This window comes from Cherax quadricarinatus, chromosome 48, assembly GCF_038502225.1.
Source record: "Cherax quadricarinatus isolate ZL_2023a chromosome 48, ASM3850222v1, whole genome shotgun sequence".
In the NCBI taxonomy this organism is placed as follows: Eukaryota; Metazoa; Arthropoda; class Malacostraca; order Decapoda; family Parastacidae; genus Cherax; species Cherax quadricarinatus.
The window spans coordinates 5,031,702-5,059,068 of record NC_091339.1 but is presented as its reverse complement, the minus strand read 5'-3'; the positions used below and the strand labels follow the sequence as shown (position 1 = coordinate 5,059,068).

Sequence of the window (27,367 nt, the reverse complement as noted above, 5' to 3'; positions counted from 1 at the left end):
AAGGTGCCAGTTTTGTTACCGGTCCCTATCACTTTGATGGAAGTCAAAGTGGAATACGGCCATCTTGTACACTTGGGAACCTTGCCACTGAACTGGAATGTTTCGAGTTATTCTTTGATGAACCCCTGATGGAAATTATTGTCAGGAAGGCAACACATACTTCGATTACACCATGGCAAACACAATTCTTTCACCAAGATCACACCTACACCAGTGGAAGGAGACAACTGTGGCTGAGATGTATCTTTTCTTTGCCTCAATGTTGCTTATGCCACAGTGTCAAATCATACTTGTCGACAGAGTGCCCGATTGCAACCCCATCTTTCCTTGATGTAGTACCAGTGAATCGATTTGTGCTGCTATTACGTATGCTACACTTCTCAGACAAAAACAGGCCTGACAGAAAAGACAGGTTATAAAGGATTAGGAATGTGTTTACGTATCTGAAACAGAAATTCAATATGTATTTTTATCCCTTCATGAAGCTTGTTATTGATGAGTCCTTGATTTTATTCGAAGGTAGACTGTCATTCAAACAGTATGTACCAAGCAAGAGGAAACATTTTGTTATAAAGTTGTTTGTATTTTGTGATTGCTACAGTGGTCTTGTATTGAATATTATTGTGTAATACATTACAAGATACCAAGAAGTTATTGGGTATCTCTGGTGATGTGGTTAGAACAATGATGGAACCATATCTTGGTAAGGGGCATATATTATATACTGATAACTAGTACACAAACCCCTTACTCAGTGATTTCTTGCAAGTGAACATGCCTAGGTTCAAGTTTGGCACTCATAGAGGTGTGGTACAGGCATTTGCTGCCAATGACATCATGGCATTTCTGTGGCATGACAAATGAGATGTCACACTGCTGACATCAATTCACCAAAATGAAATGACAGTGGCAGGCAGAAAGAGACCAATGAACCCATTCTAAAACCTGCAGAGAGCGAAACATTGCCGCAATAAAATGTCACATTAGTTGCACTTGTGTCCTTTTAAGAACATAAGAAAGGAGGAAACACTGCAGCAGGCCTCTTGGCCTATACTAGGCAGGTCCTTTACAATCCATCCCACTAACAAACTATTTGCCAATCCCAATTTTCAATTGTACCCAAGAAATAAGCTTTGATAATTCTATTCACTCACATGCAAGTCCTACTCGAACCCTCTCACTCATGTATTTATCGAACCTAAATTTGAAACTACCCAATGTTTTAGCTTCAATAACCCTGCTAGACAGACTGTTCCACTCATCAACTACCCTATTTCCAAACCAATACTTTCCTATATCCTTTCTAAATCTAAACTTGTCTAATTTGAATCCATTATTGCGGGTTCTTTCTTGGAGAGATGTCCTCAAGACCTTATTTATATCCCCTTTGTTAATACCTATCTTCCACTTGTACATTTCGATCATGTCTCCCCTCATTCTTTGTCTTACAAGTGAATGTAATTTAAGGGATTTCAGTATGAAGATTCGTGACTAAGTCTGCCTTTGTTACTCGTACAGTGAGCATTACTCCATGCATTCGTCCGAAACATTTCATAATAATCCATTGTTTTTTGTGCTTGCGACTGCTAAATAAGCCACCATGGGGCCAGAGAAGATCAGAAACACGATAGAATTCAAGAAAGAACTCGTAGAAAAATAGAGTTGCGTACGTGTGGCCGAGCTCACCAGGATATATGGGAAGTCCAAATCAACGATCAGTTCCATCTTGGCGAAGAAAAAGGAAATCAAGTATGCTAATGTTGCAAAAGGGGTAAATGTGCTAACAAAACAGAGATCGCAAACAACTGAAGATGTTGAGGAGGATTTTCAAGGGTTTGAGGCTGACCCTGATGACCCTACGCCTGTTGTGGAATCTATTGTGTCTTTGGGGAAGTCCATGGGGTTGGAGGTGAGTGGCCAGGATGTGGAAGAGTTGGTGGATGACCACAGGGAATAGCTAACCACTGAAGACTTCAGTACCTTCATCTGGAACAGCAACGGACCTTACCTGAGGAAATTGCTTCAGAGAAGGAGGAAGAGAGGGGGGAGAATATGCCTTCTTCAGTGATTAAGGACATTTGTGCAAAGTGGAGTGAGGTGCAAAGTTTTGTGGAGAAATATCACCCTAACAAAGCTGTTGCAAGTCGTGTCAGCAACATGTTCAGTGACAATGCTGTGTCCCATTTTAGGCAAATCTTAGAGATGCCAGAAACAGGCCTCTCTGAACAGACTTTTTGTGTAACAGGGGTCCAGTGACTTTCAAACTGGTTCTAGTGCCAGTAAAAGACAAAGAAGGGAAGTAACCCTGGATAGTGCTTTGATACCTGAAGTCCCTATGGAGGGGAATTCCCCTTCCAAACAATAACCTTTCCTCCCTCTCCCCTCCTCGCCGTCTTCCATAAGCCAACAAGTCTCTTCAGTAAAGGTAAAAGTCATTTAAATGTTCATTTATCCATTAAAATTAGTGCTTTATATTTATTTATCATTGTTTTCTGTATGTAAAACTATAGTTATTCTCTATAAAATGTATTTTTTGTTAATAATTTTGGGTGTCTGGAATGGATTAATTGGATTTACATTATTTCTAATGGGAAATATTACTTCAGTTTTTGTGCAAATCAGTTTTTGGCTGACTACTGGAATGGATGAAAGACGAAAACCGGGGTTCCACTGTATATAGTTATTTAAAGACTACTTTGGCTATTTCTTCAGACTTGTGGTAATTTCAACTGCCTGTTTTGGGCTTTTGTCTATTTTATTGAAAAAAAAAATATGAAATACTATTTTGTTTAATGTTTAAAATTTCCTTCTCTGATTTGAAAAGTTTGCCATCTTTAATTCTTTGTATTTAATTTTTTTTTTTTTTTTTTTTTTTTTTTTTTTTTTTTTTTTTTTTTGTGAGAATGGAGCTTAGCAAGAATCAAACTATTACCCTTAAAGAAAGGGTAAAATATTAGAAAAAAAGTCAAGATGCATTAGACTGTTACTAATACTGAAGACAAATGTAAGAGTTGTAATTAAAGAAGGCTGAGTAATTGAGAGTTAAAATTGTGGGTAAAGCAGCTTGTAAATCAGAGATCAAAAATAGTACTTGTGTATAAAAGAGAAGTTTTATATGGTACTGGACTGTAGATGTGTTTATGAACCTGCAAAGGTACAACACAGAATAGAAGATGCCAGTTAAAATAAAATACAGTGGACCCCCGAGTTTTGGCGGTATCGACTTTCGTGAAATCCGACTTTCGGCAAGTTTTGGCCTCGCGTTTCGTGATTAAACTCATGATTCGGCCACCATCTGGTACCCGTCCGCCCGTCACCGCGCACACAAAGCCAGTCTCCCACCCCATTCACGCTTAGTGTGCCATTGTTTACCAACACGTGACCATCACCCCGCGGGTTCATACATAATAATCCATTGTTTTTTGTGATTGCAACTGCTAAATAAGTCACCATGGGCCCAAGGAAAGCTAATGCAAGCCCTTTGGTAAAGAAAGTGAGGAACACGATTGAATTCAAGAAGGAAATCATTGAAAATTATGAGAGTGGAGTGCGTGTTACAGAGCTTGCCAGGATGTATGGCAAACCCCATTCAACCATCACTTTGATCGTGGCGAAAGGAGAGGAAATAGTGTGTGCTGTTGTTGCAAAGATTAAGGACATTTGTGCAAAGTGGACTGAAGTGCAAACATTTATGGATGAACTTTACCCTAACAAACCTCTTGCAGGCCATATTGGCAACATGTACAATGACAGTGTTGTGTCCCACTTCGGACAAATCTTAAAGAAACGCCAGAAACAGAGCTCTCTGGACAGATATTTTGTGCAACAGGGTTCCAGTGACTCTCAAGTTGTTCCCAGTGCCAGTGTCTTTAAAAAACAAAGAAGGGGAATAACCCCAAATAAGGACTTCATACCTGAAGTCCTAATGGAAGGAGATTCTCCTTCCAAACAATAGTGTACACCTTCCTCCTATCCCCTCCTCCCGTCTTCCATCCACCCAGAAGTCTTTAGTGAAGGTAAGTGTAATGTTATTATTTTTTATATGCATGTACTTGATTTCTCATTGTTTTCAGTATGTAAATCTTCATTTAATTTGAAACAAAAATATTTTAATATTTTTGGGTCTCTGCAATGGATTAATTTTATTTCCATTATTTCTTATGGGGAAAATGGTTTCGCCATTCGGCAATTTCGACTTTCGGCAGGCTCTCTGGAACAGATTAATCACGAAACTCAGGGGTCCACTGTAATTGATTATTGGAAAGCATGAATGATGATGCTCATACAGTTCCTTTGTGTTTACAAGACATGCTTGCTTGCCCAGAAACTGTAGAGATCTTTGAAAGAACATCACAGTACAGTAGGGCCCCACTTATATGGCTGGTTAGGTTCCAGGCTACCGCCGTAAAGCGGAAACCGCCGTAAAGTGGAAACCGCCGTAAAGTGGAACACCCTTTTTTTCCACTTACAAATGCATACAAACACTAGATAACAAGTTTACACTAACATATATTAAGTTAGCAATAGAACCAGGCATCAAAAAACAACAAAAAAGTACAATACACACATAGTGCACTCATTACTTACCTTAAAATATTTATAGTCTTAATCTAGGGTGAGATGAGTAGTATTTATTGTAAAAAATCAAGTGTGGTATGTATGGTAGTCAGCCGGGCTACCATACCAGGCCAACCCACCTACACATAATATTCTATTACATTTAAGCATCCCAGAGCGATAAAATGTATATACAGTTCACTCATTACTTACATTAAAATATTTGTAGTCTTAATGTAGGGTCAGGAGTAAGTAAATGAGATAAAACGAATAAATGAGAGAGAGAGAATGAGTGCATGAGAGAGGACAGGCGCAGAGTTATGTAAACAAACCAGGCGAAAGTAAGTTTTGTAAACGAAGTGTACACGTCTGGTTTGTGTACAAGTTACATTGTGTACAGGTTGTCTCTACATTGATACGGTAGAATAAATAAAGAAGAACACTCCCATTCTCATGTAACATCATTTTGAGAAGAAATGATGCTCTGAGTGAAGGCAATGGAAATAAGTCACTGACTTTTTTGGGTTATCCTAGGTTCTCTACACATATGTTGTTATGTATGATAATCTATGTAACTGTATTTGTGTATACCTGAATAAACTTACATACATACAAAAGGAATAATTTTCTACAGTTACCCCCAGTAACACATTTTCTCTTATGTTGGATTAGAGAAAATGTTATTCTTGGCATCACTTGTACAAGTTATCTGGCTACCACATCTCATATTTATGTTTATGTATTCTATTGTGGGGTGTATTTATCATCTTTTTATGTTATGTATCGTGTTTATTATATAATTTTGAAAAAAATATCATGGATGGATTAATGAAAATGTGTATATTAACGTAATATACAACATTTAATGAGACTCGGTGATTATTATTATTATTATTATTTATTATTATTATTATTATTTTTTTTATTATCACACTGGCCGATTCCCACCAAGGCAGGGTGGCCCGAAAAAGAAAAACTTTCCCATCATTCACTCCATCACTGTCTTGCCAGAAGGGTGCTTTACACTACAGTTTTTAAACTGCAACATTAACACCCCTCCTTCAGAGTGCAGGCACTGTACTTCCCATCTCCAGGACTCAAGTCCGGCTTGCCGGTTTCCCTGAACCCCTTCATAAATGTTACTTTGCTCACACTCCAACAGCACGTCAAGTATTAAAAACCATTTGTCTCCATTCACTCCTATCAAACATGCTCACGCATGCCTGCTGGAAGTCCAAGCCCCTCGCACACAAAACCTCCTTTACCCCCTCCCTCCAACCTTTCCTAGGCCGACCCCTACCCCGCCTTCCTTCCACTACAGACTGATACACTCTTGAAGTTATTCTGTTTCGCTCCATTCTCTCCACATGTCCGAACCACCTCAACAACCCTTCCTCAGCCCTCTGGACAACAGTTTTGGTAATCCCGCACCTCCTCCTAACTTCCAAACTACGAATTCTCTGTATTATATTCACACCACACATTGCTCTCAGACATGACATCTCCACTGCCTCCAGCCTTCTCCTCGCTGCAACATTCATCACCCATGCTTCACACCCATATAAGAGCGTTGGTAAAACTATACTCTCATACATTCCCCTCTTTGCCTCCAAGGACAAAGTTCTTTGTCTCCAGAGACTCCTAAGTGCACCACTCACCCTTTTCCCCTCATCAATTCTATGATTCACCTCATCTTTCATAGACCCATCCGCTGACACGTCCACTCCCAAATATCTGAATACATTCACCTCCTCCATACTCTCTCCCTCCAATCTGATATCCAATCTTTCATCGCCTAATCTTTTTGTTATCCTCATAACCTTACTTTTTCCTGTATTCACTTTCAATTTTCTTCTTTTGCACACCCTACCAAATTCATCCACCAATCTCTGCAACTTCTCTTCAGAATCTCCCAAGAGCACAGTGTCATCAGCGAAGAGCAACTGTGACAACTCCCACTTGGTGTGTGATTCTTTATCTTTTAACTCCACGCCTCTTGCCAAGACCCTCGCATTTACTTCTCTTACAACCCCATCTATAAATATATTAAACAACCACGGTGACATCACACATCCTTGTCTAAGGCCTACTTTTACTGGGAAATAATTTCCTTCTTTCCTACATACTCTAACTTGAGCCTCACTATCCTCGTAAAAACTCTTCACTGCTTTCAGTAACCTACCTCCTACACCATACACCTGCAACATCTGCCACATTGCCCCCCTATCCACCCTGTCATACGCCTTTTCCAAATCCATAAATGCCACAAAGACCTCTTTAGCCTTATCTAAATACTGTTCACTTTTATGTTTCACTGTAAACACCTGGTCCACACACCCCCTACCTTTCCTAAAGCCTCCTTGTTCATCTGCTATCCTATTCTTCGTCTTACTCTTAATTCTTTCAATAATAACTCTACCATACACTTTGCCAGGTATACTCAACAGATTTATCCCCCTATAATTTTTGCACTCTCTTTTATCCCCTTTGCCTTTATACAAAGGAACTATGCATGCTCTCTGCCAATCCCTAGGTGCCTTACCCTCTTCCATACATTTATTAAATAATTGCACCAACCACTCCAAAACTATATCCCCACCTGCTTTTAACATTTCTATCTTTATCCCATCAATCCCGGCTGCCTTACCCCCTTTCATTTTACCTACTGCCTCACGAACTTCCCCCACACTCACAACTGGCTCTTCCTCACTCCTACAAGATGTTATTCCTCATTTCTAATATGGCGTCACTTGTGCAGGTCGTCTGCTACCACATCTCATATTTATGTTTATTCTATTGTGGGGTGTATTTATCATCTTTTTATGTTATGTATCATGTTTATTATATAATTTTGAAAAAATATCATAGATGGATTAATGAAAATGTGTATTTAACGTAATATACGACATTTAAATGAGACTCGATGATTATTATTATCATTACTAATATGACGTCTGGAGACATAAGACACTCTTACTGATTTTAATGTGTACCTGCATGCCAGTACAGTATGTAAGTTTATTTAAGTACAGGTATACATAAGTATAATTATCAGAGTACGTATATATAAAATATGAAATAACTTTTAAAAACATTTGAAATTTTGGAGTTTCCAGACAAAATGGAGAGACTTAGTGCTTACTGAGCTCACGAAGAATGTAAACAAACAGGGTGGGGCGCGGTGACCATATTAGAAAGTCAGGTGGGGGGAGCCGTATAGCGAGTTTTGGTCATAATTTGAAATGACCGTATTAGCGGAACGCCGTAAAGTGAAACGCAGTAAAGCGGGGCCCTGCTGTACTTGTAAAATTCTTAGTATTATACAATATTACAGTTGTCAAGAATGCAGAAGTTGAATGAATTAAATTAAATTTTAAATACGTACTGTAATGTCAAGGTTATTGAAGAGCTTCTAATCAATCATTGGCATGTAATATAAAACATTTTTGTATAATATGACATATGCTTTAATCAAATATACTGTAATTTCAAATGCTCTTAACCCTTTCAGGGTTTCAGCCGTACTAGTAGGGCTTATGTGCCAGGGTCTTTGACGTACTAGTACTCGTAAATTCTAGCGCCTTCAAATCTAGTGAGAGAAAACTGGTAGGCCTACATATGAAAGAATGGGTCTATGTGGTCAGTGTGTGCAGTATAAAAAAAAATCCTACAGCACACAGTGCATAATGAGAAAATAAAAAACTTTGACCGTGTTTTTGGATTAAAACAGCGAATTTGCACTGTATTTTCGTATGGTATTTATTGTTGTATTCTAGTTTTCCTGGTCTCATTTGATAGAATGGAAGACATATTACAGAAATTGAGATGATTTTGACTGGTTTTACAATGAAAAGTACCTTGAAATTGAGCTCAAAGTAGCAGAAATGTTCGATTTTTACCAAAGTTCAAAAGTAAACAAATCATGCTAAGCGTCCAATACACGTCAACTGGTGAGTCTAATATTCTTTCACAAGTGCACCAATATCATTTATACCATTTCTACACTAATGCAGTAGTCTGCATAACAGTAAATCTTCTATTTTTTGTGAGAATAAAAATTCAAAATAGAAAGCAAAAGAATGTAAGAGGGGCGTGGCGACGTGACTAATGAACAGAGGAAATGTTATTTTAGTGCCAGGATTGTCTTTCTTGCTTATTCTGGACCCTATTTGGAAATTGGCATCTTTTGAAATTTGTGTGAAATTGGCAAAATTGCTAAATTCTGACCACTTTATTGGATAGTTGAAATCGGTAAATGGGTGGTTTCTTGTACTCATTCGATAGAAGAAATGAAGTTATAACAAAATACTTATGATTTTTGTTTACTAGTACACTGGAATTGGCTGAAAATAGGACTGAAAGTGGGCAAAATCGCCAATGCGTAAACATCGTCGAGACCGCTAATTTTGTGAGAGCATAATTCCGTAAGTGTAACATCAAATTCTTTTTTATTGATTGAGCACATGAAATCTCCCAATCAACTATTTCAACTACCCAATAAAGTGATCAGAAATTGGTAATTTGGCCAATTTCACACAAAGTTCAAAATATTTCAATTTCAAAATAGGGTCCAGAATAAACAATGCAGGCATTCATGGCACTAAAATAACATTTCCTCTGTTTATTAGTTACATTTTCAAGCTTTACAAATGAATTCCACTTTGATTTTTTATTCACATAATGAATTTTTATTCACATAATGAATTTTTATTCACACCAAAAAATAGAAGATTTACTGTTATGCAATATTGTAATAATTATATAAAATATATCAGAGCATTTGTGAATGCACGTTAGACCCCCCCAGTTGATGTGTATTGGACGCATGACATCATTTGTTTACTCTTGAACATCTGCAATAATTGAACATTTTTGATACTTTGAGCTCAGTTTCAAGCCATTTTCAGTATTAAACCCAATCAAAATCATCTCTATTTCTCTATATCTTCCATTCTATCAGATGAGACCAAGAAACTGCGAATACAACTGTAAAAAACATATGAAAATTCACCGCAAAGTTGCTGTTTTAATTAAAAAACATGGTCTCAGTTTTTTTCTCTCATGCATTGTGTGCTGCACGATTTGTTTTATATGGTGCAAACTTACCACATAGATGCATTCTCTCATATCTAGGGCCAAATTTACTGTTCACAGCTTATCTGAGTGAACTAAGCTCATGGCATAGAACTATGTCTTGATCCCTGGCTTCAAAGCCATAGAACTATGGGACAGGATGGGCCTTCAGATGGTTAACAAAGTATTGTACAAATATGGTACATCAGAGAAGAGCTGTAAGAGAGAGACGTATAATAGACCCTCAGGTTGACCATAAACAATGATTCGAGATGTAATATTCTCCTTGCTCAAACCTGCCAGTCTAACATGTAATTAAAATAGAGAAATAAAATTAGTACAGTAATGAAGTTAGAGTATTGAAATTAATAACTTGGGAAAATATTGTACATGCAAAGAATGGGAAACCATAATTTAATAATGCTGTTTAAAGTATAATAGAAAGAAACAAAATATTTAACGTTATTGAGTTAGAAATAATTTCGATGGGGACCTTAGTTATTACTGAACATTGTCTCCTGCAAAAGAAGTAGAGCAGGGATACTAGCAGACAGTTACAGGATAGAACTTTGAGCAGTGTCTTGTTTCCTCTCAGTGATTCTGAAGATTTGCTTCAAATGTGGCTGATATATAAGTTATCTTAGTTTAAATTATATTGACTCCCAGATTTCATCCAGTGTGGAAATCATACAATTTGGATTTCGACAACTTTTTTCAGCGAAATTTTACCCCAGGTTTCATACATCTGCTCGGAAATTGTCCATACCAGATGCATCCGCCTGGGCCGCTCATACGTTTGTGACTCACTCTTGGGCACATTAAACATCTTTATTTTACATTAATATAGACATTTTCATTAATCCATCCATGATATTTTCTTCAAAATTATAAAAGAAACACGTTAAATAGGATATAAACATGCATTGTTTATATGCTATGGAAGACTGGTAGTCGGTGGAGGGAAAACATTACGTTTTCTCTGGTCCAGCATTAGAGAAAACATGTATGAATCTGCGTTGGCCCAGTCACCATTCTTAATACATAACGCTTTTGCTTACAATTCTCGGCATGAATTATTCATTACTTCTCCCTTTGTTTATGATGGCATCTAAAGGTAGTTGTTAGAAATGGTTAAACTCGGTGAACATGGTATATGTCGATGGTAATAATATAGCTCTGGGCCACAGTGTAGGTAGCCGGTAGGTGTAGCCCAAGCTACCTACTGGCTACCTGCACCTACCGGCTACCTACACTGACTTCCTACAAATAAATATACTACTCGCCTCTCGCCCTACATTAAGACTACAAATATTTTAAGGTAAGTAATGAATGTACGTACTGTATATGTATTTTACTTTTTATTGTGTTTTTTAACCCTTTGACTGTTTTGGTCGTATATATACGTCTTATGCGCCACTGTTTTGGACGTATTTATATGTGTAAATTCTAGCAGCTTCAAATCAAGCAGGAGAAAGCTGTTAGGCCCACATGAAAAAGAATGGGTCTGTGTGCTCAGTGTGCACCACATAAAAAAAATCCTGCAGCACGCAGTGCATAATGAGAAAAAAAAAACTTTTTTTTTGGATTAAAATGCCGACTTTGAAGTGTATTTTTGTATAGTATTTATCGTTGTATTCTCATTTTCATGGTCTCGTGTGATAAAATGGGAAACGTATTACAGAAATAGAGATGATTTTGATTAGTTTCACGATGAAAACAACCTTGAAATTGAGCTCAAAGTAGTGGAAATGTTCGATTTTTACCAATGTTCAGGAGTAAGCAAATCACACCACACATCCAATACACGTCAACTGGGGAGTCTAAGATTCTTTCACTAGTGCACTGATATTATTTATACCATTTTTACAATAATGCAGTAGTCTGCCTAACAGTAAATTTTGTATTTTTTGTATTAATAAAAAATCAAAATAGAAAGCAATAGTGATATAAGAGGGGCCTAGAGACGTGACTAATGAACAGAGGATATGTTATTTTAGTGCCAAGAATGTCTACATTGTTTATTCTGGACCCTATTTTGAAATTTGCATCTTTTTTACTTTGCGTGAAATTGGCCAAATTGCCAATTTCTGACCACTTTATTGGGTAGTTCAAATCGGTAAATAAGCAGTTTCTTGTACTCAACTGATAGAAAAAATGGAGTTCTAAAGAAATAGCTATGAGTTTGGTCAACTGGAGCACCAGAACTGGCCAAAAACAGGGCTCAAAATCGGCGATATTGCCAATGCGTATATGTTGCAGAGACCGCTAACTTCGCGGGAGCGTAATTCCGTGAGTTTTCGACCAAATTTCGTACTTTTGGTGTCGTTACCATTGGGAAAAGATTCTCTATCATTTCATAAGAATTTTTTTTTTTTTCCAAAAATTTTGCGGCATAGAATGAGTTTCAGAAAGGGGCTTGCGACAGTCAAAGGGTTAATGTCAAGTTCTATTACTAACTTAATAAAAGTTACTGTAAACTTGACAGCCCTATGCCTGTTATGGGATCTATTGTGGCTTTGGGAAGTCCATGGGGTTGGATGCGAGTGACCAGGATGTGGAAAAGTTCGTGGACGACCACAGGGAAGAGCTAGCCACTGAAGAACTGCAACAGTATACTAGTTATTCTCTATAAAATTTATTTTTTATTAATATTTTTGGGTGTCTGGAACAGACTAATTGGATTTACATTATTTCTTATGGAAAATATTACTTCGGTTTTCATTCATTTCGGATTTCAGCCGACCTTCTGGAACGGATTAAGGACGAAAACCGGGGGTCCACTGTACCTATATTGTAGTTTGTATGAAATAAAGACTTAATAGTAACGAGTAATTATTTTTTTGCCTAATGTAAAAAAAATTAGCATCTTATTTCATTGTTCTGTATACATTGTATATTTTATATGCAAGAGCTATAATATCACTTACCTATGTACAATATTACTTTATTCATTTATTATGTAATTTATAATGAAACTTGAGAAAATAGGCCACATATGCATCAACTTGTGCAGGGAATAGTTTTCATTCTGGATGCCAGATGGCAGCAGCCTGAATTTTTTTTTTTTTTTTTTTTTTTGTAGTCAGAGTAAATGTTACACAGTCTTGAACTAGAACCACAAATAGATGATTCCCAACCTACTCAAAGGGTGAAGGCAGTTCTCTTATACATACACATGCTCTCAAAGGAATTCCTGAATGGAAAAAGACATTGAAACATTTTATAGGTATATACATAGGAATGTTCATGTGCAGATTTCAGCCTGAGGCATATTAACCCTTTGACTGTCGCGGCCGTATATATACGTCTTACGAGGTACCGTGTTTGACGTATATATACTCATAAATTCTAGCGGCTTCAAATCAAGCAGGAGAAAGCTGGTAGGCCCACATGTGAGAGAATGGGTCTGTGTGGTCAGTGTGCACCATATAAAAAAGTCCTGTAGCACGCAGTGCATAATGAGAAAAAAAAAACTCCGACCGTTTTTTTTTTTAATTAAAATGCCGACTTTGTGGTCTATTTTCATATAGTATTTATGGTTGTATTCTCGTTTTCTTGGTCTCATTTGATAGAATGGAAAACATATTATAGGAATAGAGGTGATTTTGATTGATTTTACTATAAAAAGAGCCTACCTAGAAATGGAGCTCAAAGTAGGGGAAATGTTTGATTTTTGCCAATGTTCAAAAGTAAACAAATGATGTCATTGTCCAATAAATGTCCAACTAGCCATTCTAATATGCAGTCATGAATGGGTTGATGTTATTTATACAATTATTACAGTATTGCAGTAGTCTGCATAATAGTAAGTCTTCTATTTTTTGTTTGAATAAAAATTCAAAATAGAAAGCAAGAGTAATATCAGAGGGGCCTGGAGACATGACTGATGAACAAAGAAAATGTTATTTTAGAGCCATGAATGTCTGCATTGTTCATTCTGGACCTTATTTTGAAATTGTAATATTTTTTAGTTTTCGTGAAATTGGCCAAATTTCTGACCACATTATTAGGTAGTTGAAATCGGTAAATGGGCAGTTTCTTGCACTCAATCGATAGAAAAAATGGAGTTCTAAAGAAATAGCTATGAGTTTGGGTGACTGGAACAATGAAATTAGCTGAAAATAGGGCTCAAAGTGGGCAAAATCGCCGATTTGTAAACAGCGCCGAAGTCGCTAACTTTGCGAGAGCATAATTCCGTCAGTTTTCCATCAAATTTCGTTTTTTTGGTGTCATTACAATCGGGAAAAAAATCTCTATCATTTCGTAAGAAAAAATTTTTTTTTTTTTAAATTTTGCGACACCAGGAGACACCTCAGGATTGGGGGTTGCGACAGTCAAAGGGTTAAATAAAAGGATATTCTAGCTATTAGCATGTTATTGATTTATCGTTTATTATTCCAAAAATCTAATTACACATACAAAAAAACTTAGTTTTTTGTTTATCTAACACTGTTAGATTCTTATTTAATATATTTCATTCTATGCTATATAAATAGTGACAGCATTGTGTACTTCATCATGGAACCTATGTAGGTATTAAATTTAGCTCCTTAATTGTCCATAATGTTACTGAGATTAATGTTATTTGCAGCTTCTCGCATCAGATACGAAATCACAAATGGCAACATTGGTGGAGCCTTCGCTGTGAAAAACATGACCGGTGCAATATATGTGGCTGGCCCACTGGATTATGAAACAAGGAAACGGGTGAGTTCTTATTAAAGAATTGTTCTGCATGAAGTGAATTTGTTGATGATAAATTTGAATTATTGTTTCTTTTCTAACTCTAACTCCAATTTCTTATAAATGGAGTTCTTTTTGTTTGTTATATAACTCTAATAATGAAATATAGTTAAGTTTTAATATTGATGACTGTCATTGTATTGTACTAAAATAATGTTTAGCAAAATAAGAATTTAATAAATTTTAATTTGTGCTTCAAATTTTATGTAACAAAAATTTTAATTTGTATTTTTTAAATACTGAAAGTACATATACACTGTACTAAAGAAATGGATAATACAACCATTGTGGAGTAAGTAATGGAGAGGGAGGACACCCTCTAAAATGATTTACAGTGGTCCCCTGACCTACGATAATAATCCGTTCCAGAGAGCCCATCATAAGACGAAATTATTGTAGGTTTATTTAATTTTTCCCATAAGAAATAATGGAAATCAAATTAATCCATGCAAGACACCCAAAAGTATGAAAAATTTTTTTACCACATGAAATATACATTTTCCTACACACAGAAAGAAGTATACATGCACAATAGTAGAGTGGTACATGCACAATATATATTGTGCATGTACTACTCTACTAAGTGAAGAATAAATGACACCTTTATTGAGGATGCAGCAATGACTGATGAAACAGTGTGTCCTGGGAGTGCCTTTTCCTCCAGAGTAATGTAGGTCCTGTTTGGTATTTTCTTCCAGAACAGGCCTTATCACACTGTGTATGCCACTACGATTCTTAAATCTCTCAAACCAGCCTTTGCTGGCCTTAAATTCACCAATATGAGCACTAGTTCCAGGCATTTTTTCCTGTTCACCTGGGTATTAGTCGACTGGTGTGGGTTGTATCGTGGGAGACAAGATTAAGGACCCCACTGGAAATAAGTTAGACAGTCCTCGATGGCACACTGACTTTTTTGGGTTATCCTGGGTGGCTAACCCTCTGGGGTTAACTGTTTCTCGGTATTCTCGATAAGTCACACCAACAACGGTGCTGCAGCAGCAGCTGACAGTGCTACAGCAGCAGCAGCTGACAGTGCTACAGCAGCAGCAGCTGATGGTGCTACAGCAGCAGCAGCTGACGGTGCTACAGCAGCAGCAGCAGCTGACTGTGGTATGATAATATTTCGATATTTCTCACCCTTTTTACCACAGGGTTGGCACTAGAAGCTTTCTTTGGGCTCATGGTGGCTTATTTAGCAGTTAGAAGCACTAAAAACACTGGAATAATACAAAATATTCCGAATGTATGCGTGGAAGCTACCGCTCTGGCTTGTAAACATTGGCACACTAACTGAAGGCAGGCCATCTGAGGTGCGCTCAGGCGGACAGGCACGTGGACACGTACCGGACGAATGCTGTAGGTCGAGTTTTTCAACGTATGTCGGGTTCATTTGTACGCTGAAAAGCATCGTAGGTCGGTTTTAACGTAGGCTGGGGACATTGTACATCGGGAGTCCACTGTATTACCATGTATACACTCACACTACACTCATATTTATTTATAGTGTGTTTCATATTTCATTAATACTGCTTTAGCATTCTTTATTTCTTTATTTTTTTTTCAGTAGGGTCTCAACTTGCAACGTTGATACATTCTTGAGAAGTGTTTATTTGGGTGCTCAAAACATTAAACTTATCTTTTCATAGCTTCCCATGTTATAATCAGAGATGTGTTCCTGAGTGATAATAGTCATTTTCTGATTTCATTTTATATTTTTAACAATAAAATACTATGGTATTCAGATGAGCCCCCTTCCTCTTACCCCATCCTCTTTCTCATTCCCTCCCTCTTTCTCACTCTGCTTCCTCTTACCCCATCCTTTCTCTCACTCCCTATTTGTTACCCCCCCCTCACCCCCTTCCTCATTCATTCATTAAAGATTTGCCGGTACTTCCGGCCCGGGTCTTCTCCAGATGGTGACCCGGCGACCCCCTTCCTCTTTTTCACTCCCTTTTAATCATCCCTCCCTCTTTCTTACCCTCTCCCATTCCCTAACCTTCCTCATGTTTACTCTCCCATTAACTCCTCCCCTCTCTCCCTTCAGCTTTTACCCCTTGTCTTCCATTAACTTCATCCCTCTTTCCAGTTAACTTCATCCTTCTCTCCCATTTCCATCCCTCTCCCCTTAACTTACATCTCTCTCCTATTAACTTGCCTATCTTTCCCATTAACTTCATCCCTTGCTTACACTAGCTCCCACCTCTCCTATTAACTTCCCTTTCTCTTATTATAATTTCCTTCCTTTCTCCCATTAACTTCCACCCCTCTTTCCCATCTTTGACACAATATGGCAAGCAACAACAGGACTCCCTCTCCCATTCCCTCCCATTCATTACCTCCTTCATTCCCACCCTCTCTTCCATTCCTTGCCTCCCTCTCCTATTTCTTTCCTCCTTATCCCATTACTTGCCTCCCCCTCCCATTTCTTCCCTCCCTCTTTCCCTTCCTTTCACCCATTTCCTTTCACTTTATCCCATTCACTCCTCCCCATTCCCTCCCACTCTCCCCCATTCCTTCTGTCTCCACATCCCCTCACATGCCTTTTCCCTATTCCCTCCCACTCTCACATTCATTCCCTCTCCTATTCCCTCCCTCTCCCACTCACTTTCATTGCTTCTTTCCCCTACTCCCACTCCCTCCCTCGCTCATGGTATTGGATGTATCACTCTTTACATGCACAGTGAAGTACTGTTTAATGACCTAACTGGGGACTGAAGAAATGAGTCATTAAGTGAATTATACAACATAACTTCGGAGATGAAGCGCAGGACAATAACACTCCGTGTCTGATTTGCATTAGGTTTTCCAGCGATGAAATTTGAAAGATGTGTACTCGCCGGAGATGGGTCCATTGTTTAGTAGATGCATAATCGTGTTATACTCCTGTTTTATGGGTTTATAAGTAATAATGCTAAGAATGAAAAATTAGACAGGGTCTGATTGTGTCTGAGAGAGTATCTGAGAGAGAGAGGAGCGTCATTACATGCCATACTTTCCACAGCTACTAATGCCCTTCATCAGCAATAAGTCCAGTGTTCAATTGAGGCATAGTATATTTTCCTCCACATTTATTATAGAGTCTAATAATGTACACAAAAAAATATGAAAAAAATATTAAAATATTAAGAGAAGTATCACATATTTTTGTTATTGTTGGGTTGAAGGGCTGTGGTGGCTCCTAGACACTGTGTGCATCGTTTGGGTATCCTGATCTTAGAGACTTTTTGCTACCCAGTGGCTTTATCAGTCCATTACTGGTGGAAGACATGAAGCTCTTTGAGGTGATCTGTCTTTCAGTTTTGAAATGAAGTGTTAGTTGAAAAGTTTTGATGAATCAAGACTGCTGGACTGAACATTTATTTCATGGCTGAAGCACTCATCACCTTAAACTACTACCTCACATCTTCCACCATCTCTAGTATTATTCTCTGTATTGGATTGATAAAGCCACTGGTTGGCAGACCATCTCTGCAAGTGTTGCATGTGTGCGTATTCATGGACTTATTGGTTTTGTAAACTATTAATATAAAGAGGCTGACTGTTGTTTGGTTAAACAGTTGTGATGCCCCTTAGGCCAGCACTGCCTGTTAGCCCAACATTAGTTGGCCTCAGAGCAGTCACAGACCTTCATCCCAACAGTAACAAAAATTTTCGATAACTTCTCTCAGTATTTTTATATTTTTTTTCATAGTGTTGGTGTTACACTCGTCGAATGGGGTTGGAGAGGTTATAAGAACACTCTGCCTCTACTAAACAATGGACCTATCCCTGGTGTAGGTAGGGAGTTGTAGTGATAGATACAGTATGTAATACATGAACATAATGGAGGATTACTGCAGCAGGTCTACTGGCCCATAAAAGGCAAGTCATTCTCAAAACAATCTTATTATACGACATATAAGGCACACGATAGAAGTATCATAATAGACTGATGCAGTGGTCAGAGAAGTGGCAGATGCAGTTTAGCCCCTTGACTGTCGCAACCCCCAATCCTGAGGTGTCTCCTGGTGTCGCAAAATTTCAAAAAAAAAGAAAAAAAATTTTTTTCTTGTGAAATGATAGAGAATCTTTTCCCGATTGTAATGACACCAAAAAAACGAAATTTTATAGAAAACTGACGGAATTATGTTCTTGCGAAGTTAGCGACCTCGGCGATATTTACAAATCGGCGATTTCGCCCACTTTGAGCCCTATTTTCGGCTAATTCCATTGTTCTAGTCGACCAAATTCATAGCTATTTCTTTAGAACTCCATTTTTTCTATCGATTGAGTACAAGAAACTGCCCATTTACTGATTTCAACCACCCAATAATGTGGTCAGAAATTTGCAATTTGGCCAATTTCACGAAAATTAAAAAATATGACAATTTCAAAATAAGGTCCAGAATGAACAATGCAGACATTCCTGGCTTTAAAATAACATTTTCTTTGTTCATCAGTCATGTCTCCAGGCTCCTCTGATATTACTCTTGCTTTCTATTTTGAATTTTTATTCAAACAATATATTAAAGATTTACTGTTATGCAGACTACTGCAATACTGTAATAATTGTATAAATAACATCAACCCATTCATGACTGCATATTAGAATGGCTAGTTGGACATTTATTGGACAATGACATCATTTGTTTACTTTTGAACATCGGCAAAAATCAAACATTTCCCCTACTTTGAGCTCCATTTCCAGGTTCTTTTTATAGTAAAATCAATCAAAATCACCTCTATTTCTATAATATGTTTTCCATTCTATCAAATGAGACCAAGAAAATGAGAATACAACCGTAAATACTATACGAAAATAGACCACAAAGTTGGCATTTTAATTAAAAAAAAACGGTCCGAGTTTTTTTTTCTCATCATACACTGCGTGCTCCAGGATTTTTTTTATATGGTGCACACTGACCACACAGATCCATTCTCTCACAAGTGGGCCTAACAGCTTTCTCCTGCTTGATTTGAAGCCGCTAGAATTTGAGTATATATACGTCAAACACTGTACCTCGTAAGACGTATATATATGGCTGCGACAGTCAAAGGGTTAATATAGACAAATGCAAAGTTCTAAATGTTGGACAGGAAAATAACCATGCCATATATAACTAAATAATGTAGATCTTAATATTACGGATTGCGATTTAGGAGTTATGGTTGGCAGTAATCTGAAACCAAGACAACAGTGCATAAGTGTTCGCAATAAAGCTAACAGAATCCTTGGCTTCATATCAAGAAGCATAAATAATAAGAGTCCTCAGGTTGTTCTTCAACTCTATATCCTTGGTTAGGCCTCAGTTTTGGTCACCGCACAGTTTTGGTCACCGTATTGCAGAATGGATATAAATGCTCTGGAAAACGTACAACGGAAGATGTCAAAGTTGATCCCATGTATCAGAAATCTTACCTATGAGGATAGACTGAGGGCCCTAAATCTGCACTCTCTAGAAAGGTGTAGAATTAGGGGGGATATGATCGAGGTGTATAAATGGAAGACAGGAATAAATAAAGGGGATGTAAATAACGTGCTGAAAATATCTAGCCTAGACAGGACTCGTAGCAATGGTTTTAAGTTGGAAAAATTCAGATTTAGGAAGGATATAGGAAAGCACTGGTTTGGTAATAGAGTTGTGGATGAGTGGAACAAACTCCCGAGTACAGTTATAAAGGCTAAAACGTTGTGTAGTTTTAAAAATAGGTTAAATAAATATATGAGTGGGTGTGGGTGGGTGTGAGTTGGACCTGATTGACTTGTGCTACTAGGTCAGTTGCTGTGTTCCTTCCTTACATGAATGTGACCTGACCTGACTAGGTTGGGGCATTGGCTTAAGCCGGTAGGAAACTTGGACCCGCCTCCATGGTCCAGTAGGCCTGCTGCAGTGTTCCTTCTTTCTTATGTTCTTCTTATTGCATCTCTCTCAGACACGATCAGACCTCTCTCCTAAACTGATAAACAATTTATACAGTACACACAAATATGATTATCCTGATTTCTATGCATTTAACCCTTCCTCTGTCCAGACTGCCGAAATTAATATTGCTCTTCGTGTTCATTTTAATTTTTTTTTTTCTGAAATGGTAGAGAATCTTTTTCTGAAGATAATGACACCAAAAGTATGAAATTTGATGGAGAACTTATGAAATTACACAGGCACAAAGTTAGTGGTCTTGGCACAATTTATGCATCGACAATTTCTCCCACTTTGAATCCTGTTTTATGGCAATTCTGTTTCTCCATTTGACCATATTCTTAGCATTTTACTAGTATGTCTTCCATTCTATCGATTGAGCACAAGAAATTGCCCATTCAACTATTACAACCATTCTATATAGTGCACATAATTTGGCTAATTTTACACAAAATGAAAAATGCTAGGTATGGCCACCCCACCCACACATAATATACATTAAAGTGCCCTGGAGCAGTAGAATGCATATACAGTGCACTCATTATTTACCTTAAAATATTTGTAGTCTTAATGTAGGGTGAGAGGTGAGTAGTATGTATTTATTTTAAGAGGTCAGGCATGGCAGGTATGGTAGTCAGGTGTGGTAGGTATGGCCACCCCACCCACATGTATTATACATTTAAAGCTCCCTGGAGTGATAAAATGCATATACAGTACACTCATCACTTACCTTAAAATATCTATAGTCTTAATGTAGGGTGAGAGGTGGGTAAATGAGATAAAACAAATAAACGAGAGAGAGAATGAGTAAATGAGAGAGGACAGATGAGGAGTATGTAAACAAGCAGACGAACGCATCTGGTTATGGTTCATACGCATTCTTTTCCTTGTTTGTGAAGCTTATACCATAATACAAACATCTCACATTGTGTACAAGCTGTCCCCACATTGGTACGGTAGATAAATAAAGAGCAACACTCCCATTCTCATGTAACACACCGTTTTCAGAGCAAATGATGCTCTTATGAAGGCATACAAAAGGAATAATTTTCTACAGACCCCCTAGTAATGCTATTGTGTACACATTGTCTTTGGTGTTGAACTAGAGAAAATGTTATTCTTTCCAACAAGATGACTGGGAAGACATCTCATATTTGTTAATTTATCCTAATGTGGGGTGTGTTTATATGTTATGTAGTGTGTTTATTATATAATTTAAAAAAACAAATATCGTAGATTAACAAAAATGTCTATATTAACATAACATACGACATTATTATTGTATTTTAATATCATCATTATGATTATGGCATCTTTGAGACTAATAAAACACTCGTAATGATTTTAATGTGTACCTGCTTGCCAGCACAGTGTGTAAGTTTACTTAGGTACAGGTACACATAAGTATAATTATCAGAGTACAGTGGACCTTTGGTTATTGGCTGTTCCGGGTATTGGCCAATTCGGTTATCGCCCAGGATTTTGGCCAAAATTTTATCCAGGTTATCGGCTGTTATTTCGGTTATCACTTTCATATTTTGCTACACCCGTAGCAAAATATGAAAGTGAAGGAGGAAGAGAGAGGGGAGAATGTGCCTTCTTCAGTGATTCTGCAATATGTACAATACTAAAGCAGCAGGAGTTGATAAAGGCTATAGCACCAGCCAGCGATAAAGTGTAGCATTAACAGTGTAGCAAGATAGAAAAGGGACAACATGAAACTGACTCCTCCAATGTTGTTGGAGGTATATAGGGCCACTGACAATATATGCTGCCCTGCCTGTCTTCCACCACCCTAAACCTATGCCAGCATCTCCTCCAAGGCACAGTAAGTGTAAATATTTCTTATTTATAAAGTGTAAATATTTCTTACTTATAAATTATGTACATAGTTTCAGTGTGAATAGTGGTGGTAGCAGAGCCGCCACCACCACCACCACCACCACCACCACCACATGTACGGCTTATGCTGTCAGTGGCCCTTAAACCCAACGACAACAATAATAACACCACCACCACCACCAGTCCTCACATACATCATGACATATGTTATTCATTCTAGTATATATCATATTTCTATGTGGTCCCACATCAGAGACTATTGAGGAAAATTAAAGCACATGGAATAGGAGGAGAAATTTTTTCCTGGATAGAGGCATGGTTGACAAATAGGCAGCAGAGAGTTTGCATAAATGGGGAGAAATCAGAGTGGGGAAGCGTCACGAGCGGTGTTCCACAGGGGTCAGTGTTGGGCCCCCTGCTGTTCACAATCTACATAAACGACATAGATGAGGGCATAAAGAGCGACATCGGCAAGTTTGCCGATGACACCAAAATAGGCCGTCGAATTCATTCTGACGAGGACATTCGAGCACTCCAGGAAGATTTGAATAGACTGATGCAGTGGTCGGAGAAGTGGCAGATGCAGTTTAATATAGACAAATGCAATGTTCTAAATGTTGGACAGGACAATAACCATGCCACATATAAACTAAATAATGTAGATCTTAATATTACGGATTGCGAAAAAGATTTAGGAGTTCTGGTTAGCAGTAATCTGAAACCAAGACAACAGTGCATAAGTGTTCGCAATAAAGCTAATAGAATCCTTGGCTTCATATCAAGAAGCATAAATAATAGGAGTCCTCAGGTTGTTCTTCAACTCTATACATCCTTGGTTAGGCCTCATTTAGATTATGCTGCACAGTTTTGGTCACCGTATTACAGAATGGATATAAATTCTCTGGAAAATGTACAAAGGAGGATGACAAAGATGATCCCATGTATCAGAAACCTTCCCTATGAGGATAGACTAAGGGCCCTGAAACTGCACTCTCTAGAAAGACGTAGAATTAGGGGGGATATGATTGAGGTGTATAAATGGAAGACAGGAATAAATAAAGGGGATATAAATAGTGTGCTGAAAATATCTAGCCTAGACAGGACTCGCAGCAATGGTTTTAAGTTGGAAAAATTCAGATTCAGGAGGGATATAGGAAAGTACTGGTTTGGTAATAGAGTTGTGGATGAGTGGAACAAACTCCCAAGTACCGTTATAGAGGCCAGAACGTTGTGTAGCTTTAAAAATAGGTTGGATAAATACATGAGTAGATGTGGGTGGGTGTGAGTTAGACCTGATAGCTTGTGCTACCAGGTCGGTTGCCGTGTTCCTCCCTTAAGTCAATGTGACCTGACCTGACTAGGTTGGGTGCATTGGCTTAAGCCGGTAGGAGACTTGGACCTGCCTCGCATGGGCCAGTAAGCCTTCTGCAGTGTTCCTTCATTCTTATGTTCTTATGTTCTTATTAGATGAATTGTGATAGTTAAATATGTCATGGAGTTGATATTAGGACAAAATGCTTAAATATGACACTGTCTCTAAACAGTACACTCGCCTCCCTCTCCGCTGCTCGCTGTTTTGCATACACCAACAAGACTCTTCAATAAAGCTAAAAGTGATTTAAATGTTCATTTATCCATTTCATTAGTAATTTTATTTAGTTCTCATTGTTTTGTGTATGTTAAACTATAGTTAATCTTTAAAAAATGTATTTTTTGTTAATATTTTTGGGTGTCTGAAACAGATTAATTGGATTTACATTAATTCTTATGGGAAGTATTATTTCAGTTTTCAGCCATTTCGGTTTTAGGCCAACCTTCTGGAACGAATTATGGCCGATAACCGAGGGTCCACTGTATATATAAATATGAAATAACTTTAAAACACTTGAAATTTTTGGAAAGTTTCCAGACGTAATGGAAAGACCCAGAGCTCATGGAGAATGTAAACAAACTGGGTGCCCCGCAGTGACCGTATTAGAAAGTCGGATGGGGGGAGCCGTATAGCAAGTTTTGGTCATAATTTGAAATGTCCATACTAGCGGAATGCCGTTGAGCAAGACTGTACTGTATTTTGAAATATTTATACAGTAGTGTACTGTATATTGTAATAAAAAGAATAGAGGAAATCAGCTCCAATATGCATTATTTAGGTATGCATACTGGTCAGAGAGCTGGCCGTAAGTCCGAGTCGTCGGTAAATGAGTACGTCGCTAAGTGAGGAGAGGCATATTTCTGCTACTTTGAGGTCAATTTAAAGCTACTTCTGGACCTGGAACTAACCAAAATCAACTCTTATTTCAATTGTTTATCTTTCATTCAATCAAATGATACCAAAAAACAGCCAATAAAATCATAAAATACCTCAGTCACTATTTTAAACCAAACACACAGTCAGAGTTTTGCTTTTCCCATAATGCACTAAGTAAGGCAGATTTTTTTTTTTTTTTTTTTTTTTTTTTTTTTTTTTTTTTTTTTTTTTTTTTTTTTTTTTTTTTTTTTTTTAGCACACTCGCCACACAGACCCATTCTCTCATATGAGTGACCTGAGCTCATTGTACAAGTCTTTGTTACAGACCCTAGCATCAGTAACATTCTGTGTGATGGCTAGTGAAAGGGTTAATGTAAATCCGCAATTTAATGTCATGTTTTACTCTAGAGTGATTTTCCAGAAAATAGTGAGACAGAATGGTTTGAACAGACTACTGAAAGCTGAGGAGATAGGTAAAAAAGTATATAACATTTCTTGTGTCGTGCTTTAAATGAATGGGGCCCTGAACTATATCTCTTTTATATTTTTAATACATTAATTAGGAGATACGGTCACCCTGCCTTAGTGGGATATGACTGGTTTGTTAAAAAGAAAAAAAAATGGATCAGGAAAAGAGAGAGCTGAATCCTCCTTCAGTAAAGGATGTTACAGAGTAGACATAAATATTTTAGTATTATAAATTGCATTAGCTTTATATGCTTTAGCTGTATGTCTCTTCATATAATTCTATATTCCTCCTCACTTTGATCAGCCTTAACTGTTAGTGTTATTTCTGTTAATGATTCAGTGGTCATTACCTAATTCTCAGATTTAGACTAGGACTTGTAAGTTGGTTAGACAATATTATAGGAGCAAGAACTATTAAGAAACAAAGGAAAGTAAAGATATGTGTATACTCAATACTGTTTACGAAAGGTTAATTGTCACGTTGTTGCAGGCAGGATTCAATGATAAGGCTTCAGAGGCTTCTTCATTTGCGAGATAGTGGATACATGGGCAGTGTGTTCATGCCCATGGCTTGGAGGGGCCATGCCCAGCGAGGGAGAGATGCCTTGGTGTGAAGTGAGAGAGGGGCAGGGTGATGTGGGTTGAAATGGCATGCCCACTGAGAGGCCTACCCTCTGGTGGGAAGCTATGGGAACTAGGCATGTAGGCTTACTGGCTACATTTTGCTCGGCCACCTACCACATGGTCATCCTCCTCGACCATGACTGGCAGTAAAAAAAAAACTTAGTCTCTCTCATGCAGGAACAGGGCACAGAACACAGAATAAAAGCATATATATACATACACATGTGGACATGGAAAAAAACTTCCTACAAGGAGGGAAGAAAAAAAAGTGGGGTGTGCTAAACATCGTGGTCCAAGGCAGTGATCCTTGGAGGCATCACTGCACGTCTTTGTGCATCTGGACAGATACTGCAACACAGGAGACGTTGCTGTGGCTGAGCTGTGACGTAACAGGTTACGGTCTCCTCTGGAGTGGTGAAGTAGTCGTTGCAGGATTCACTCATCCTGGGGGCACAACCTACTGGTGCCCTCGAGTGAGGCATCAGTACTCGGCAACTGGGCAGGACTGCTTTTGGCAAGCAACTCAGGAGGACATTTCTCAACTGGTACTGTCACTGGAGCTGTCACTGCCGGCGAGTGTGGAGTGAATTGTAGCACAGATGACTTGGCAGAACATCTGGAGGTTGTAATATCATACACCATACTGGAGTGAGCAGACTAGCAGTCAAAGTGACATCATCTTTGTGCAGGAGCTCACTGAAGCTGTGACACGAGGCTGACAGTCTCACCTGCCGACAGGCTAACTGCAGCTTGACGAGTGTCATTCTCTCAGCAGTTGGAGTTATAACAGAGGTTAGTCTAAGCGTCCCCAGACTGGTTCTCTACATATAACTTCTCTGAAGGTCAGGAGGTGAAGTGAAACAAATCTCGATGGGAATCATAGCAGGTATGATTCTGCAGGGCATCACGAGTGGCAAACAATAAGAGTTTTCTGTACAAGGGGCTCAGACACTCGTACCTGACGCCTGAACTGCCTAATGTCAGCTGTCAACGCACGAGGATCACATCTGGTGACAAGTAACACGAGGTGCTACAGAGTGGTCTGGGCACAGAACATACTGTGGTCCACACAGCTGTGCTCAAGACCACATATGGAAAACTGCACACACCTACTGCACATGAGGTACAACACGACGCTTTTCTGTGCAAAAATCGACACTAAGCCATACGAACATGTCAGAACACTGACTGAGAGGAATTAATTAACACATGACATATATCTTCTCTCAATCTTCTTGACAATATTGAAACTAAATGCTCACTGTGAAACTATAGCACTCGAAGTGACATCATGTGATGTCAGGTGTGACGTGAGGTGATGTCATGGGGTGACATCGTGAGGTGACGTCAGCAGATGCCGCGAGGTGATGTCAGCAGACGTCTTGAGGTGAAGTCCTGGAGCGACGTTGTGAGGGATGTCTTGGGGTGACATCATGAGGTGACGTCAGGCTGACGTGAAGCTGGGCAGCATCATGGGTGACATCATAGGAGTGATGCGGGCAGCATGATGTCAGGCTTGGTAACCCACATGGCTTGTAGATCCATGTGGCTTCGTCCACGCCCCATGTGGCTTCATCCACATGTGGCTTCGTGATCCACGTGGCTTCAAGTGACCTCGGGCACTCGGATACACAGCTCTGGCAAAGAATTCACTGGATTCACAGGGAAACAGCAGAGAGGGAGTGGGTAGTGGTGAGTGGTGTATGATATTGTGGTGGCGTGAGAGGGTGGGTGAGTGAGGCGAGGAATCCGGCCACTTCCTACGCACCCCACATACCCACTTGGAGAATCAACCACACTGGACGCAGAAATCACCACAAACTCACCTCTGACTGGCTAAAATTAGCCGTGCTGAGCTGAGGACAACAGCAGAACATACAGGGGATGCTGAACACGTGCCTTGAGAAAGAGT

General features: G+C 38.5%; 1 protein-coding gene across 4 annotated transcripts in view; it reads left to right on the top strand.

The window, feature by feature from the left end:
* The window catches only part of CadN (neural cadherin), a gene marked incomplete at its 5' end in the record, with an annotated part of 755,916 nt that overhangs the window by 616,403 nt on the left and 112,146 nt on the right, over positions 1–27,367 (top strand). For all 4 annotated transcript variants that reach the window (XM_070094821.1, XM_070094823.1, XM_070094822.1 and 1 more), the window contains 1 exon segment: positions 14,222–14,337. In XM_070094821.1, the coding sequence (XP_069950922.1) occupies positions 14,222–14,337 (116 nt within the window).